Source organism: Monodon monoceros, unplaced genomic scaffold (genome assembly GCF_005190385.1).
Source record: "Monodon monoceros isolate NGI ecotype Baffin Bay Population unplaced genomic scaffold, NGI_Narwhal_1 Super_Scaffold_19, whole genome shotgun sequence".
NCBI lineage: Eukaryota > Metazoa > Chordata > Mammalia > Artiodactyla > Monodontidae > Monodon > Monodon monoceros.
Window position 1 is genome coordinate 43,985,410 of NW_021703775.1, and position 14,650 is coordinate 44,000,059.

General features: G+C 36.9%; 2 protein-coding genes across 9 annotated transcripts in view; one reads left to right on the plus strand and one right to left on the minus strand.

Annotated features, from left to right (window-relative positions):
* The window catches only part of ERLEC1 (endoplasmic reticulum lectin 1), a 39,011-nt gene extending 26,962 nt beyond the window's left edge, over window positions 1-12,049 (minus strand). For 4 of the 6 annotated variants that reach the window (XR_003794955.1, XR_003794954.1, XR_003794953.1 and 1 more), the window contains exons 1-8: window positions 11,610-11,934; window positions 6,390-6,494; window positions 4,704-4,784; window positions 4,051-4,128; window positions 3,847-3,910; window positions 2,815-2,849; window positions 577-800; window positions 355-484 (exon numbers count right to left, since the gene is read on the minus strand). Coding sequence is in view for 3 of the 6 variants with exons in the window: in XM_029232331.1 (XP_029088164.1) it covers window positions 355-484; window positions 577-800; window positions 2,815-2,849; window positions 3,847-3,910; window positions 4,051-4,128; window positions 4,704-4,784; window positions 6,390-6,494; window positions 11,610-11,771 (879 nt within the window). In the remaining 3 variants the exon portion in view is untranslated. Of the gene's footprint in view, window positions 1-354; window positions 485-576; window positions 801-2,814; window positions 2,850-3,846; window positions 3,911-4,050; window positions 4,129-4,703; window positions 4,785-6,389; window positions 6,495-11,609 lie in introns of all 6 variants that reach the window. The other 2 variants (XM_029232332.1, XM_029232333.1) reach the window with 2 other exon arrangements.
* Window positions 12,001-14,650, plus strand: part of ASB3 (ankyrin repeat and SOCS box containing 3) — a 94,288-nt gene continuing 91,638 nt past the window's right edge. Inside the window, exon 1 of one of the 3 annotated variants that reach the window (XM_029232329.1) lies at window positions 12,001-12,175. The gene's annotated coding sequence lies outside the window, so the exon portion shown is untranslated. The remainder of the gene's footprint in view (window positions 12,176-14,650) is intronic. The other 2 variants (XM_029232326.1, XM_029232327.1) reach the window with 2 other exon arrangements.

Below are 14,650 nucleotides of genomic sequence, written 5' to 3' on the forward strand. Positions count from 1 at the left end.
TGAGCCCATGTGCTCTGGAGCCCATGTGCCACAACTAGAGAGAAGCCCATGCTCTGCAACAAAAGATCCCGCAAGCCGCAGTGAAGATCCTACGTGCTGCAACTAAGACCCAATGCAGCCAAATTAATAAAAAAGAAAATTATGGAATCATGAGTGTAAGAGAATGCTAAAATAGTTTCTGAGAAGTATTAGAATAAGGAAAAGAATTAAAATCAAAAGAATTGGAATTGACAATTTTGAGTCAGGAAAATAAATGACTACTACTATACTACAGAAATTATTAAAATACTGATATATGCTCTGAAATTTGGAAAAGGAAGCACTGAAAGAAATACTGTTAGATAATTCTCATACCTCTTTATTTCTCCTAAAAGGCACCCTCAGTATTTCTTCCTGCTGTTCCAACTGTCTCAGGGTGAGGGGTTTAAATGGTGATCCTGGTAGTGACTGGCAAAATATGTCATTCACAGGAGATGCTCTGAATCTATTCAGTGAGAACAAAGCATTAAACCTAAGCAAACGACACTTTAAAGCATGTGTGCATTTCATGTTTAAAATATTAAATCCACATCCTACCTATATTTAGGATGACTGCACAAGAGTGGTGTCAAAATGACAACTTCATATTCACAAGTTGTAACTTCAGCTACTGAAAGAATTTCATGCTTAGATTCAGGATGACATATGTACATCACAGTACTTGATCTGGGCCGGTTCTGTTTCAAACTACAAGGTGTACCATTTCCCATTCCCACTGGATAGTAGGGTGTCATCTGACCTTCGATATTTTTAGTGGGAATCTTAAAAAAAGAGTATAAGACAGACTTTTCATTAGAAATAGAGGTGGGGTGAGGATGGAGAAGCACTTATTCTGAAAGGAAGAAAACTACATTTTATTCATAAACTAACATTTATAAAGGTAATATTTCTGTACTTTCTATAAGCTCTCCCTCTACTATTCTTTTCATTCATATTCTTATTTGAGCAAATACATATTTTCAGAGCTAATTTAATACAGAATAAAAGAAAATTTTTATTTGGTGCTAAAATTAAGATGTACACTTACATAAAAAAGGCTATAATAACATAATTAATATGAATTATTTTCAAAAGTTCTAAATAAAGTGACTAAGATAAAATATAGAAACTTACTATACTTGGGCTGGTCAGAGCTTTCTTCACTAAACTCTCAAGTGAATGCCTATGTTAGAATTTAGATTCTAGAGATTTGAAGTTTGATTTGTCAAAAAGTAGGGCTACAGAGTTAACACTATGTTCTAAAACAGGAATCTAAATATTGTGCTAGTTCACTGATCTGCTTACTCTTCTTCCCTGTTATTAACAGACATACTTCTCAGCATATAAACTCCTGTACAAATCCATTCATGGCCAGCAAAAGACAGATGAAGAAATTTTCACGGAATGGGGGAATAAAGGAGATCACCCCAGAAGACAAGGATTATTAAGGAGTTAGCTCCCATACTTTTATCGACATAAACACAAGAAGAATTAAATGGAAGGGCTTTAAAAGATATTGTTAATATCATCTCCAAGCAAGCTCTTTGGAGGCAGGGAGCTCATCTTGTATCACTTTGGTACCCAAAACAGGTAATAAATAAATGTTTCCAGGGGAAAATATTTTGAGATTTCTTGTATGCTAGTTTCATCCTAGTGTCTAGAATTAGAAAATCCTGGGTTAAAATCCAAGCTTTGCATTCACTAGCCTTATGACTTTGACCAAATTTCAGTTTTTGTCATTCATAAAAGTAGAATAATAATATATACTCAAAGGCTGTAGGGAGAATTAAGCATTACCCTTTGTTACATGCCTGGCACAGCATCTGGCTTATGAATTGGGGCTCAATAAATGTTAGTTTTCTTCCCTTACCCTTTTCTTCCTCTTCCTTGATCATTTCACACTTTGAATTCCATTTGCTATCCTCCAGAGCCAAAAATATTTTGAGATAAATATTTTATCTCAAAGGTAGTCTGTAAAATTAAAACCTTTTAAAATAGCAATGCTGTGTGTGTCTATGCATAGCTTACCAACTCCCCCAAAGCCACCCTTTTAAGTTATGGGCATCCCTTTTAAGTAATCTTTAAGGCCTTTTGCCGTTTAACTTTACTTCTAATAAAAGAATCACTATGGTATGAAACCATTTATAGAAATATCCTCTACCAATAAGTTATTTAACTTTATGGAAATTCTTAGGATTCATAAAGCATTCCTTGAACCACAGGGGCATTTAAAAACTGTAACTGGTCACCCTAAGGAATCGTTCCTTTTAAACAATCCTGTTTTTCAGTCATCAATTATGCATTCACATTCAATAAGCATTCATGAAGGGCCTACATTATGTCTGGCACTCTGCTTTGCACTGTGGGGTAAGGAGAAAAAAGACAGTCCCTGCTTTTAAGATGCTTGCAGTCTGGTAGCTTGTTATTTACATTTATGATTTATCTGTTTTACACATAGGAAATAGGGTCCAAACAACAGAAAAAAATGCAAAAGCTCCAATGTTGAACAGAGGGAAAGAACCACTGCGAAGGACAGAAGTGATATAATGCTGTTATAGAAACTTTCCCAGACACATTTTTGATAAATTCATTTATTTTTGTATGATCTTAAAGTAAATAAAAGTATTATAGCATAACTTTTCTCATAAAAATCTAACATATTGCAAATTTTCTTTGACTAAATCCTTTGAGGTAGTTGATAGATAAAGAACACATGGCTATATTCTGTCAATTAAGTTTTATAAATTCATGTCTAACAATAGATGTTAAGACTGAAAATCACCAATTATCACTTGCCTCTTTTGATTTTTCCTTTTCTTCCGCTTCTTGTTCTGTGGATTAATACAAAAGTAAGTTAAATAATGACCAGTGACTTATATACAAGATATAAATGACTAAGTTTTCATCAACTTTGTAATCTTAAACTTCTTTCTAAAGAAAACCTGGACTTCCCTGGTGGTGCAGTGGTTAAGAATCCACCTGCCAGTGCAGGGGACATGGGTCTGGTCCCTGGTCTGGGAAGATCCCACATGCCGTGGAGCAACTAAGCTCGTGCGCCACAACTACTGAGCCTGTGCTCTAGAGCCCGTGAGCCACAACTACTGAGCCCGCGCGCCTAGAGCCCGTGCTCCGCAACAAGAGAAGCCACCGCAATGAGAAGCTTGAGCCCCGCAATGAAGAGTAGCTCCCGCTCACCGCAACTAGAGAAAAGTCTGCGCACAGTAACAAAGACCCAACACAGCCAATAAATAAATAAATTAAATTAAATAAAAATAAGACCCAAAACATACACATACTTTTAGCTAGATTCCTTGAAATGGTTTCTTTTGAAAGAACAGTCATATTTAATCATTACATCTTTACTTAGGAAATACTCTATTTGAGGCATAAGAACTGGCCACGACAGTTTTCTTCTGAAGTGTTTTTATCTCAGTGAAAGGTTTAATCTTAAATGAGTTGACCAATTTGAATAATATAGATGAATAAAAATATTTCATAATTTGAGGGATACATCTACATGTCTATTTCCATATATAAAAAGTTGCTTAAACCAAGCAAAAGACTAACACTATATAAATATAACACTGATATGTATGGCTCACCAGATTTTAAAAATTTATTAATAGGTAGAAAAAAAGCATAATGTTTGCTAAAACAGAAAATAATGAAAAGATCTCTTTGAAAAAGTTTTCTATGGGATTGTTCAGAAGTTTATTTTAGTGTTTTAAAATTCATACAGTCTCCAACAAAATCTTTTAAATTCCAATTTGAACATATACTTTAAACCAAATACCAGCATTACTACTAAATCACTCTGTAGAAACAAACCTTTTTCGGATAGAAGATTCTTAGCCAACATATTCCCAAGGTAGTACTCGTGAATATTTACTTTCTATATTTAAAAATAAAATAAAAATACAGTAAGTATTTGGCAAATACATTTTTAAAGAATACAGTTTAAAACCATCCACCTCATTATTAAAGTTTTCATTTTATAATGTTCTACATTTCATATTTTGAAGAAAAAAATACCTGACCACTTTCTTTCTCTTCATGGTACTGCCGAATGTGTTTTCCGTGACATACTTCGTAAGTCCAATAAGACTCAATCTAAGACAGATGGATGTATTTATGTACAAAAGCCACACAACTCAACTGAATTCCTTTTTGATATTTTAAGCAACTGAAGATTTCTCTGAAGATTTACAGCAAGCTTTCATTAAATGAAAGTTATTATTATGCCTCAGAAAACATGAAATTACTGAAGCTTATTCATTGTTTTCACTAATTAGCTAAATGTGAAAATTCTATGAAGGAAATAGGTTTAAATATACCTGGCGTCTATAATAAACACCTGGCCAAGGGATCATTTTTTACACAGCCTAAAAAAATAACCGTGAGCAGTTTTTATTAAAATTGTATATAAAGAAACTTTCTTTTGATCTGAAAAACATTCAAAGCAGTTTGGTGATATTATTTGATAATTGATATTATTGGGTGTTTGCTGCATATACTATACAGGAATTTAAATGAACAAAATACTATTAAGCAACAGTTTAGTTTTACAACTAACTTAAAATGTGATACAACATAATAAAGTAAAAAGAAACAGAGAATTATTTTCAAGGGCCTATTGGCTGCTGGAAATTTATTTTCTAGTTATCAAGTGAACATAAAATACATACTCTGTAGGAACAACTGCTCTGTTTAAATAGTGGCTCCAATAGCTCTCTTGGATTTGGGCCTTTATAATCCTTTTCTTCTTCCTATGAAAGAATTAGAGTTTAATACAATTATTCTGGAACTTCACCCAACTCTGCTGTTTAGATATTAACTCATTGGTCAAACCACAAATGCTTGGAAATAAAAGGGGGAAAAAAGTCAAAACCTTTAATAAGATCCTATGGCATGCCACTTCTTTCAAAAGAATTGAAGTATATGCAGCAACATGGATGGACCTAGAGATTTTCATACTGAGTGAAGTCAGACAGAGAAAGACAACTATCATATAATATCACTTATATGCGGAATCTAAAAAAAATGGTACACATGAACTTATTTACAAAACAAAATAGTCACATATGTAGAAAATAAATTTATGGCTACCAGGAGGAAAGCGGTGGGGTGAGGGATAAATTGGGGGATTGGAATTGACATATACACATTACTATATATAAAATAGATAACTAATAAGGACCTACTATATAGCATAGGGAACTCTACTCAATATTCTGTAATGACCTATATGGGAAAGGAATCTGAAAAAGAGTAGATATATGTATATGTATAACTGATTCACTTTGCTGTACACCTGAAACTAACACAACATTGTAAATCAACTATAATCCAAAAGAAAAAGAATTGAAGTATAAAATATGGAGCCATAGAATAATCTTCCATTCTTTCTTCTCTTAGAAAAAGGTTAAGTATCAGTTTCCTGAACAATTCTTATAAACCTAATTCAGAATTATTAAATGCTTGTATCCAAACAAATTCTATCTATGAAAGCCTCAGAATAGTTGAATCTTATAGAATACACTGGAAAGTTTTAATATACTTCTCAGTTTTCCATATATTTTTACATTTCAGACTTGAATGCCATAAATACGTGTGTAATTGCATATGTGTGTATTTGTGTCTTAAGGTGGTTTAAAACAAAATAAGATAGCTGTCTTTCACAGATTTTAAGTCTGAACAAAACCTAAGAAACCTAAACTCACTGAGTTTAATACTTCCATTTTACAGATTGTGAAAATATTATGTAATTAGCTCAATAAACTTATTGAGTGGAGGAACTGAGTTTCAAATTTGTTCAAGGCTCCACAGCTAACTATAGCCTATACCTCAGCCTCCTGGCTCCTAGGCTGGTGTCCTTTCCATTTTACCATGCTGCCTCTCGTGTTTCATCTTGAAAGAAGTAATTGCCTTGAAGGATGGATAAGAGGCAGTTAGGGCATTTTAGGTGGAAGAAACGGGCATGAGCTAAGGTAGTAAGAAAGCACAAGGTACCTATAGATTTACTTATTAGCAATTCTTTATAAAAAATGTCACATACACATTTAAAATTTTATCTTGTTTCAAAACCTTCATTTCTATAAAAGAAAGCATCCGTGGAGTTAGATTTTCATATAAAACATTAATAACTGGTTGCTAGTTTTTCCAAGTTGAATTGTAAAAATAAAAGAATTCAGGAATAATAAGGATTACTAACATTGTAAATCACTATACTTCAGTAAAAAAGTGATTACTATATTTTTAGTAAGACAGGATAATTGAGAAACCTGTCACTCAATTTTATTTTAAGGTATGGAGTTGCAATGTTTTAAATATCTTTGGTGACAGGGATTATCAATGTATTTATAAAAACTTACCTCATCACCACTTGTCACAAGGGGAAGAATGCATTTATATTTTTCTTTATGTGTAGTTGTCATGATGACATAATTATCTTCTTTATACAAAACTCCAGTTGTAGGCTAGAAATAGAACAAAAAAATGTACATTACTTTAGCTGATTAAACTGAACTATACTAACTTACAGTCCCAGGTTAAACTAATTCATCACTTCAACAGGATTTTTAAACATACTTGCAAAGGCAGGGAAAAGATTCTACATATTTTTTAATGACAAAATGAAGATGACAAACTTTATCCTGGTGTTACAATGTAACAGAAAATAAGGAACAAAAATAAAGTTTGGAGTAAAAAGAAAAAAGTAGTAATGCAACAGACTGAAGTTATAATACAGATTAAAAAGCAGTAAGAGATGTCAATGTTCATGGATACCTCATCACTGAATACTTATTACTCCTACTAACAATTACCATCTATATATGAGAATTTACAGCACTTTATAAACATACTCTCAATTCTGTTGGATGGGACACCTGAACATAATATAATGTAGTAGTTTTCATATTTGGATAACATATGGTCTTTACTGCAACTACTCAATTCTGCACTGTAGGAAGTAAGTGCACAGGCAATATGTAAATGAAAAAGCACGGTTGTATTCTGAGAAAACAAACAAATAGCTTTACAAAAATAAAGTTTGGAGTGGGCCAGCCCAAAGGTATAGTTTGCGGATTCATGGTATATATCAACAAAACTATCCTTAAAGCGGTCTACAGTATAAAACCAAACAAATTCACAAATCAAAATGAACCAATGTAATTCAAATGAACATTTCAATTAATATAACTGATATTATTTAACTAAAAAGAAATCTCTGCTTTGTGATAGCAAATATGTCACTAACTACTAAGGCAGAAGTTTTCAAAGTCTATGAGAGGTGTTCTCTGACAATTCAATTCTCTCTTAACTTTTCTCTTCTTACAGCATTGTAAACCCACTATACTATTTGGCTATCCCTGACAAGGAAAGAACCACCCTTATTACATATCTCTGCTCTTTTCTCAGTTTAACAAAAACAATTCCTAACTATAATAAAACCAGTACTACTTGAAACTGATGTTATCTTAAACACAAATACAAATTAGGAGATGTTTTCCCAAGACAATAAAACAAAACAAAACAGAGCAGTAAATACTAGCTGTATTAGCTATATGACACTACCAAATTAAGTTCTTTACATTTATTGTCTGATTGATGCTCGAAGCAAGCATTGTACCCATCTCACCGAAAAGGAAACTGAAGCCCAGGGCTTAAATAATTTGTCCAAGGTAATATAGCCAGTAAGTAGCACAGCCCAGACATGAACCCTAGCAGACTGATTCCATATTCTATGTGCTCTTAACTGTTTTAACATGTTTGAACTAGCTTTTGTTAACATTTTCTTAGATTACTATATAGACTCCTGGACTATGGCCAAAGATCCTTATTTAATAAAAGATCATCACAAGTGAAGAGAGAAATCAAAGAGATTTGAAAGTCAGAGTTGTAAAGCCAAATTTGTGATAAAGGGATCCTTAGAAACATTTATTCAGTTGAGCCAACAAACTGATGTAAGACAAAGCACTTATAATGTCTCTCGGTGTTTTCTGGATATATTCAGAACATATGATAGTGAGTTTTACAAAGCATGACTTACATTCATTTAGCTAGCAATGGATGGCCTTGAAGTCTTAGTCTTGTCAAATCATTCCTGTACTGTAGGGAAGGTGGACAGTAGCGTACGACTTAAATCTAATCCTCTCTATTTGTGAAGTACCTGCAACTTAATATTCAGAACTGGATTCTACAGCAATATTGACTCATTTACTAAAATATTTACCACAATGCTAACAATGGAAAAAGAAACCGCTTGTCTAGAGCAACGGCAAAGAAAGGAAGACAATTCTTTCTTTGTAATTAAAACTAATCTTGGGTTTTATGTCTATGTGAAGAAATTCATTCCTCTGCCTATCGCTTTTAAGGTTTAGGTAAAAGGTAACAGAAGTAGAAACCATCACTATTCTTATTTGAAGATTTGTTGTTGCTGCAAAGATTCATTTTTCATTAGTTTAGGAAGGGCTACTTTCTTCTTTGATAAAACAGACCAAGTGGCAATTCTTCTATCTGAAAACTCTTTGCTGAAATAGTGCATCACTTATTGGGATCATGAAGTAAAAATTTTAACAAACTTTACCCTAATTTTTAATAATATAATAATATAAATTACAGGGGAAAAGTTAACCTTTTGTGATTTTCTAAGTTAAAAAATGCTTCCTTCTGATTTTGTAAAACATTTACTTAAAAAATATAATTCTGAATGCACAGAATCACAGATAGTGTTAAAAAACTTGTTCTATATAACTTAACACCTTAAAGTATTTCTAGTGTAAGATTAGTGATTTGATAAAAATCAGATTTTAATATAATGAAACTAATCAAGGGAGGTGTGGTCTTTAAGATTAAGGAATTTAAAAAGTATCTTGGCAGGGGAGAAATTCCTAATGTTTGACATGAGTCTGGAAGAATTAAGATACAGGATGAGAGAGAAAACTATCCTTGGAGAGGCTGTAAAATAAACTCAATGGCACTACTTGTTAATATATATAACATGCTTCGAACCATGGAGCTGGTCACCATTTTTCCCAAGAGTAGTGTCTGGGGAAAGTTTTTGAGTGGGAATACATTTCTATACTTACAAAAGAAGTAGAAAGAAAATTAGACTTATTTTGTGGTTTTCCTTCGGTGAAATTCATAAGCTCTGTGAAGTAATGAATAATCGAACACTTTAATGACACAGAGATGTTATTTCAGAAGGAAAATATACACAAAAACAAAACTGACTTCTAAAAACCAGTAAAGAAAGAATATCATAATCATTAATTATTGTAAACATTTAAAAATGTACACAATTTTGGTGCTTAATACTTTTCTAAGCAAATTTGAAAGATTATGTATTATTTTGATATACATGAAGGGGAAGATGATTTAAAGCACAGAAGAATTTTAAAGATGAAGAAAATTCAGATCTTCTAATCAAGTCCCTTCCAATTTCAGGTGGGAGCGAGATAAAGACCTTTATCCTAGTTCATACAGCTGCTTAGTTACACACAAATGTCCATCCAACTGGCCTATAAAACAAAATGACAGTGCCAGGTGTGGAGGGCTGTAGTTTCAATTACACAAAGTAGGGAAGGGAAGCCCTGAGATTAGAAAAATACTAAAAAAAAAAAAAAAATCCAAAGATCAATGATAATCACTCTTGGGGCTTATTTTTCTGTGAGGGCCACAGATCTTTTGCCAACTTATAGGAAAATGTTTCTAGATTTTTCTCAAAATAACTCAAACTTAAAAAAAGAAAAAAAATTTCTCTCCAAATTTTCAAATGTGCCCATCTTAGATTATGCTTCATTGCCAAAGAAAAGTAATTAAAAACAAAATGTCAAAATAAAATTGTTAGATATAGAAAAGGTTGGTACAGCATACGTTAAGACCGAGATCTTCTACCATAACCTCTTTTTAGCCAGCAAACACCAGTGCCAGAAAGAAAACTGAACGATTTAGTAGTAACTTCTAAAAAGGCTAGTTTTAGTCATCTGCGTATAGGTCAGTAAATTTTTAGGGCCACATATCAGCATGCCTTTTTAAATTAAAAAAAAAAGCAAAACACAGGTGCAAGAGTAAAAAATTTTAATGACCACATTCTTTAAACATTTGCCAAGTTCATGCCAAGTGTGCTCTTTGGAAATAATAACAGAGGCTGGACTAAAATATTCTTATCCCAAGCCTCTTAGTTATATCTGACTTGTAACAAACTTTCATATAAGTATTTTAATATATCAATATTTCCTGAATAAGAACCAACTGTATAGCACAGGGAACACTACTCAATACTCCGTAATGACCTATATGGGAATAGAATCTTAAAAAAAGTGTATATATGTATAACTGATTCACTTTGCTGTAAAGCAGAAACTAACACAACATTGTAAACCAACTATGCTCCAATAAAAATTAATTTTAAAAATATTTCTTGGCATTAATGCAAAGATTAATCTGGCTTCCCAGAGAAATACTTAAGAACCACTGAAATACCAGAATGGAAGAACTGAAGACAGGTGGAGAAACAAACCAGGTGTGAAATATTAGCAAAAACTAACATCTGCAAATAGAAGTCTGTTGTGGTACTGATGACATCCGTTATCCTGGGACATTCTGTGCAGACATCCTAGTATCACATATTCACGTTTCAGTGAAATAGTAATACAACAATATACTAAAACAGTCTTCCAAGTAGAACGACTGCAGGTAACTGGAATAAGAATTTTTTAAAAATTCTGCAGGGCGGAGCGGGGTGGGGGGAACTGTTGCATTTTCCCCGACTTCCATTTGAAATAAATGAATTAATTACCATACGGTAAGTATCACAAGAGCCCAATTTTTACTGGCCTCCCGTGGATAGCAAGACTTCTCAGCAGTGCACTCCCCAAAGGAAGAAGGACTGCAAATATTCATTACTTTGAGATTATAAATATATTCTTCAATGTAGGAAAACCGATCATAAAATCTCATGTTTTGGGGTCTTAAATAACAGCCATAATACATCAAAACTGTAAAGGATATTCTGCATAGAGCGTCGTTAACATCTCACAGGCCAAACAGCCCTCTCAGAAACAACTCTGAAGGAAAAAGAGCTGTGCGTATATGTTATGTACTGTGTGTGTATACAAGAGAGAAAGAACGAATATGAGAGAGGGAACTCATATCCGCAGCACAACTGGTTGTGTAGGTAGGGTGTGTAATACTCCTTTAAGGACAGAAGGCTGCTGGTGGACTTAAGAGCTGCAGAGGACTTTCCAAAGAAAAGACAAATGTGTGCGTCTGACGTGGTTCTAGAAAAGCTTCTTCCACAGGGTGGGAGTGTTGGTAAGGTATAGTGCGACAGATTTTTAAAGGGGAGAGCAAGTGACCGCTGGATCCCGGAATGCGTAGCATGGAGGGCACATCCACAGAACGTGTCTGATAACACTTGCTGTTTGAATGAATGAACGCGGGGTCGATGAAGCTTTGGATTGGGGAAGGAGGCATGCGCCCGCAGAGGAGGTTCTAGGGGGAAAAAACGCAGAATACTGAGGGAAGGGGCCGAACCCTTAAGTGCCAGGAGGAAGAGAGATGGCTACCGGGTTCGCGAGGGCACTGACCAGAGAGAACTCGGTGCCGGGCCAGTTGACGCGGAAAGGGATGTCATCGCTGAGCTGGGGGAGCGCTCGGCCGCCGCCGGACGCCTCTAGGAGACCGCAGAGTACCAGTAACAGCGGCCCGCCTGGGACCAGACTCCGCGCGCCGCCGCCTCCTTCCTCCATCCTCCGCCGCCGAGTTCTCCAGCCGCCGCCACAACCCCCTCGGCCCACAGTGGAGAGGAGAGGCGCGGGGAGGAGGAGGAGGAGGAGGAGGCGGCGGGACTACCAAGCGCCCACGCAACCCGGGGCCCAACAGCCGCCACGTCTCCTTCCGGAGAGCCCAGCAACGCCGCCCCCGCCCCCTTGGACTTCCCGCCACCGTTTCCGGGGCAGGCGGTATATCAACATCCGGGGCCGCCGAGCCGTCCGCCTACGGAAGCCGGGACGCCGGCCGGGCTTATCTTGTCGCGCGCAACCGCAGGCTCGTGGCTGGGAGCGAACGCAGCGGCTTCTCGGGAGCGGACGCGCAAAGAACGGGCCTCGGACCAGCCCTTTCGGCGGCGGCGAAGTGGCGGCACGGAGAGCTGGTGAGTCCGGGAGGCGGCGGCTGTTCCCTTCCGCCACCCGCGCGGCTCTCCACCGGCTGGGCAGCGGCTTGGCGCTCGTGGAGCAGCTACAGGAGAGTGTGAGCGGGGCGGGTGCTGGTCTTCAGATGAGAAAATTCGAGGTGGCGAGGAGAAGTGAGAAGTGGCGGTGTTCCTGACTGCTCTACCCTCTCGCTGCTTTTCCTTTTCTCCGCACGTAGCATCTGTACACTTCATCTTTCCCGCTGGAAGTTTCTCTCCGCCTCTTTTGCTGTGGGCCGCGGTCACCTCACTACTTCCAGCTCCTGACTAACGCAGGGCGGGGGTTGGCTCAGTCTCCGCAACCGTGGTTTCGGGGATACCCGAGCCGAGGAAACCTGTCGTCCCCCCGTATAAGAATACTGCAATTCTCCGACGGTGGCCTAGACGGAGAATCTCCTTGTGGGAAGGGCAGCTAGATAGCTCAGCCCCTACATTTTTTGCTTTACGGGAGTCTCTTTCATCCCAGAGTTGAAGTGCTGGGTTGCTGTTTTTTTAAGGAAGCCGATAAGTTGCTTTATGTGAGGTTCAGGGCCAGGTGAATGTGAGGTTATGAACTCACATGAGGTTCAGATATCTCTGACTTTATTCAAAACACAAAAAGTTTTGGATTCCCCTCCCCATCTTAAAAAAAAAAGCCGTTGTTTTCATCTCTAATATAATGGGTTATTCAGTGTTAGTTCTATAGCACCTGTCATTGTCTTTCTGGAGGTGGGAAAAGCTAGACCTCCGTGCTAGATCTGCTAAAGACTGTGTCGCCCCTTGTGTGTCGTCGTCCCCCCCACCCCCCGCGCAATTTGAGCCAAATCAAAAAGCAGGAAGAACAGTCTGTTTTTCTATTTTTTGTTTTAAAAATTTCCTTTTTTAAAACAAAAGGAATCCGCAGCATCAAAGAAAATTGCTTTTTTCCAGAATTGAGGTGTTGTTCATTAATTTATTTACTTATTAATGCTTAATATGTGTGCAAACACTGGGATTGGTAAATGGCAAATAAATGGGTCTCTGTCCTCTTTCTCTCATGGTCTAACAAGGGAGATTACACAGACAAATAATGGTAACCTATTGTGATATAATAAAGTAGTTAACATTTATATAGCCTTTCTTCCGTGCACTAGTGTAAGTACTTTATATATGTTATGAGGCAGGTACTATAGATTATACAGTAGAGAGATGTTAGAGTGAAGATATAAAGAAGGGCAGAGATTGGACAGGAAAGGCTTCCCAGGAGAGGTGACATTAGAATTGGGGTTCTAAGGATTTATAGGAGTTCATCAGGCAGGTGGGGAAGTGCATTTCCAGCACCATCCTTCTAGATGGTCCGTTAGGGCTTTTCGGTGTAGTCAGCAGATAGTGTGGGACGGAATCAACAGCAGGAGATTAGTGCTCTCTTAGAGGAACAGAGGCAGTCAGTTCAGATTAATTCAGTTCATTCAGTTCAAGATTAATTCCAAATGGGTTAGATATTTAAATGAACAACAAAAAGAAAACAATAGAAGAAAACTTAGGAGAATAATTCAATGATCTTGGTCTGTAAGATAGGAAATCCTGAAGTCATGAAGGAAAAGAGATGTATTTGACTAAATAAAAATGAAAAATATTTGTCTGCCCTGGTTTAGTCTCTGGGTCTATAGTGATGGAAGCTGCCTCAATAGAGCTTATGTTCAAGTAACAGATAAAAAACAAGTAAGATAATTTCTGGTAGTGGTCACTGCTGCTTAGAAACTAGGGTTGTGTGAAAGAGAATGCTTCTGGGACATGCTGCTCAGGTAGATGGTCAGACTTGTGTGAGGAAGTGACATTTGAGTTGTGACTTGAAATGGTGAAGAGGAAGCCACACAGCAATTTCCAGCAGGAAAAGCTTGGTGTGTTGGAGGGACAGAAAGAAGGCTAATGTTGCTGGAGTGTAAGAGCAAAGTGGTAGGAGATGGCCAGCTGGACACAGATCTGTAAGTAGGAGAGTAATGTGACCTGATGTACATTCATGAAGATCATTATGGTTGCTGCGTGGAAAACTGATTATAGAGAATGTTATTGGCTGAACTGTGTTCCCCAGAAGGATATGCTGAAGTCCTAACTCCTGGAACCTGTGAGTGTGAACTTATTTGGAAATAGGGTTTTTGCAGATGGAAAGTTAAGATTATTGAACTCGGGTGGGCCCTAATACAATGACTAGTGTCTTTATAAGAAGAGGGATATTTGGACACAGACAGACATACAGAGAGAATGCTGTGTGAGGATGGAGGCAGAGATTGGAGTGATGTGTCTACAAACCAAGGAACGCTAAAGTTTGCCAGCAACCACCAGAAGTTAGCAAGAGGTAAGGACAAATCCTCCCGTAGAGGTTTCATAGAGATCGTGGCTCTGCTGACACCTTGATTTCAGACTTCTAACCCCCAGACCTGGGACTTTCCTGGTGGCACAGTGGTTAAGAATCTGTCT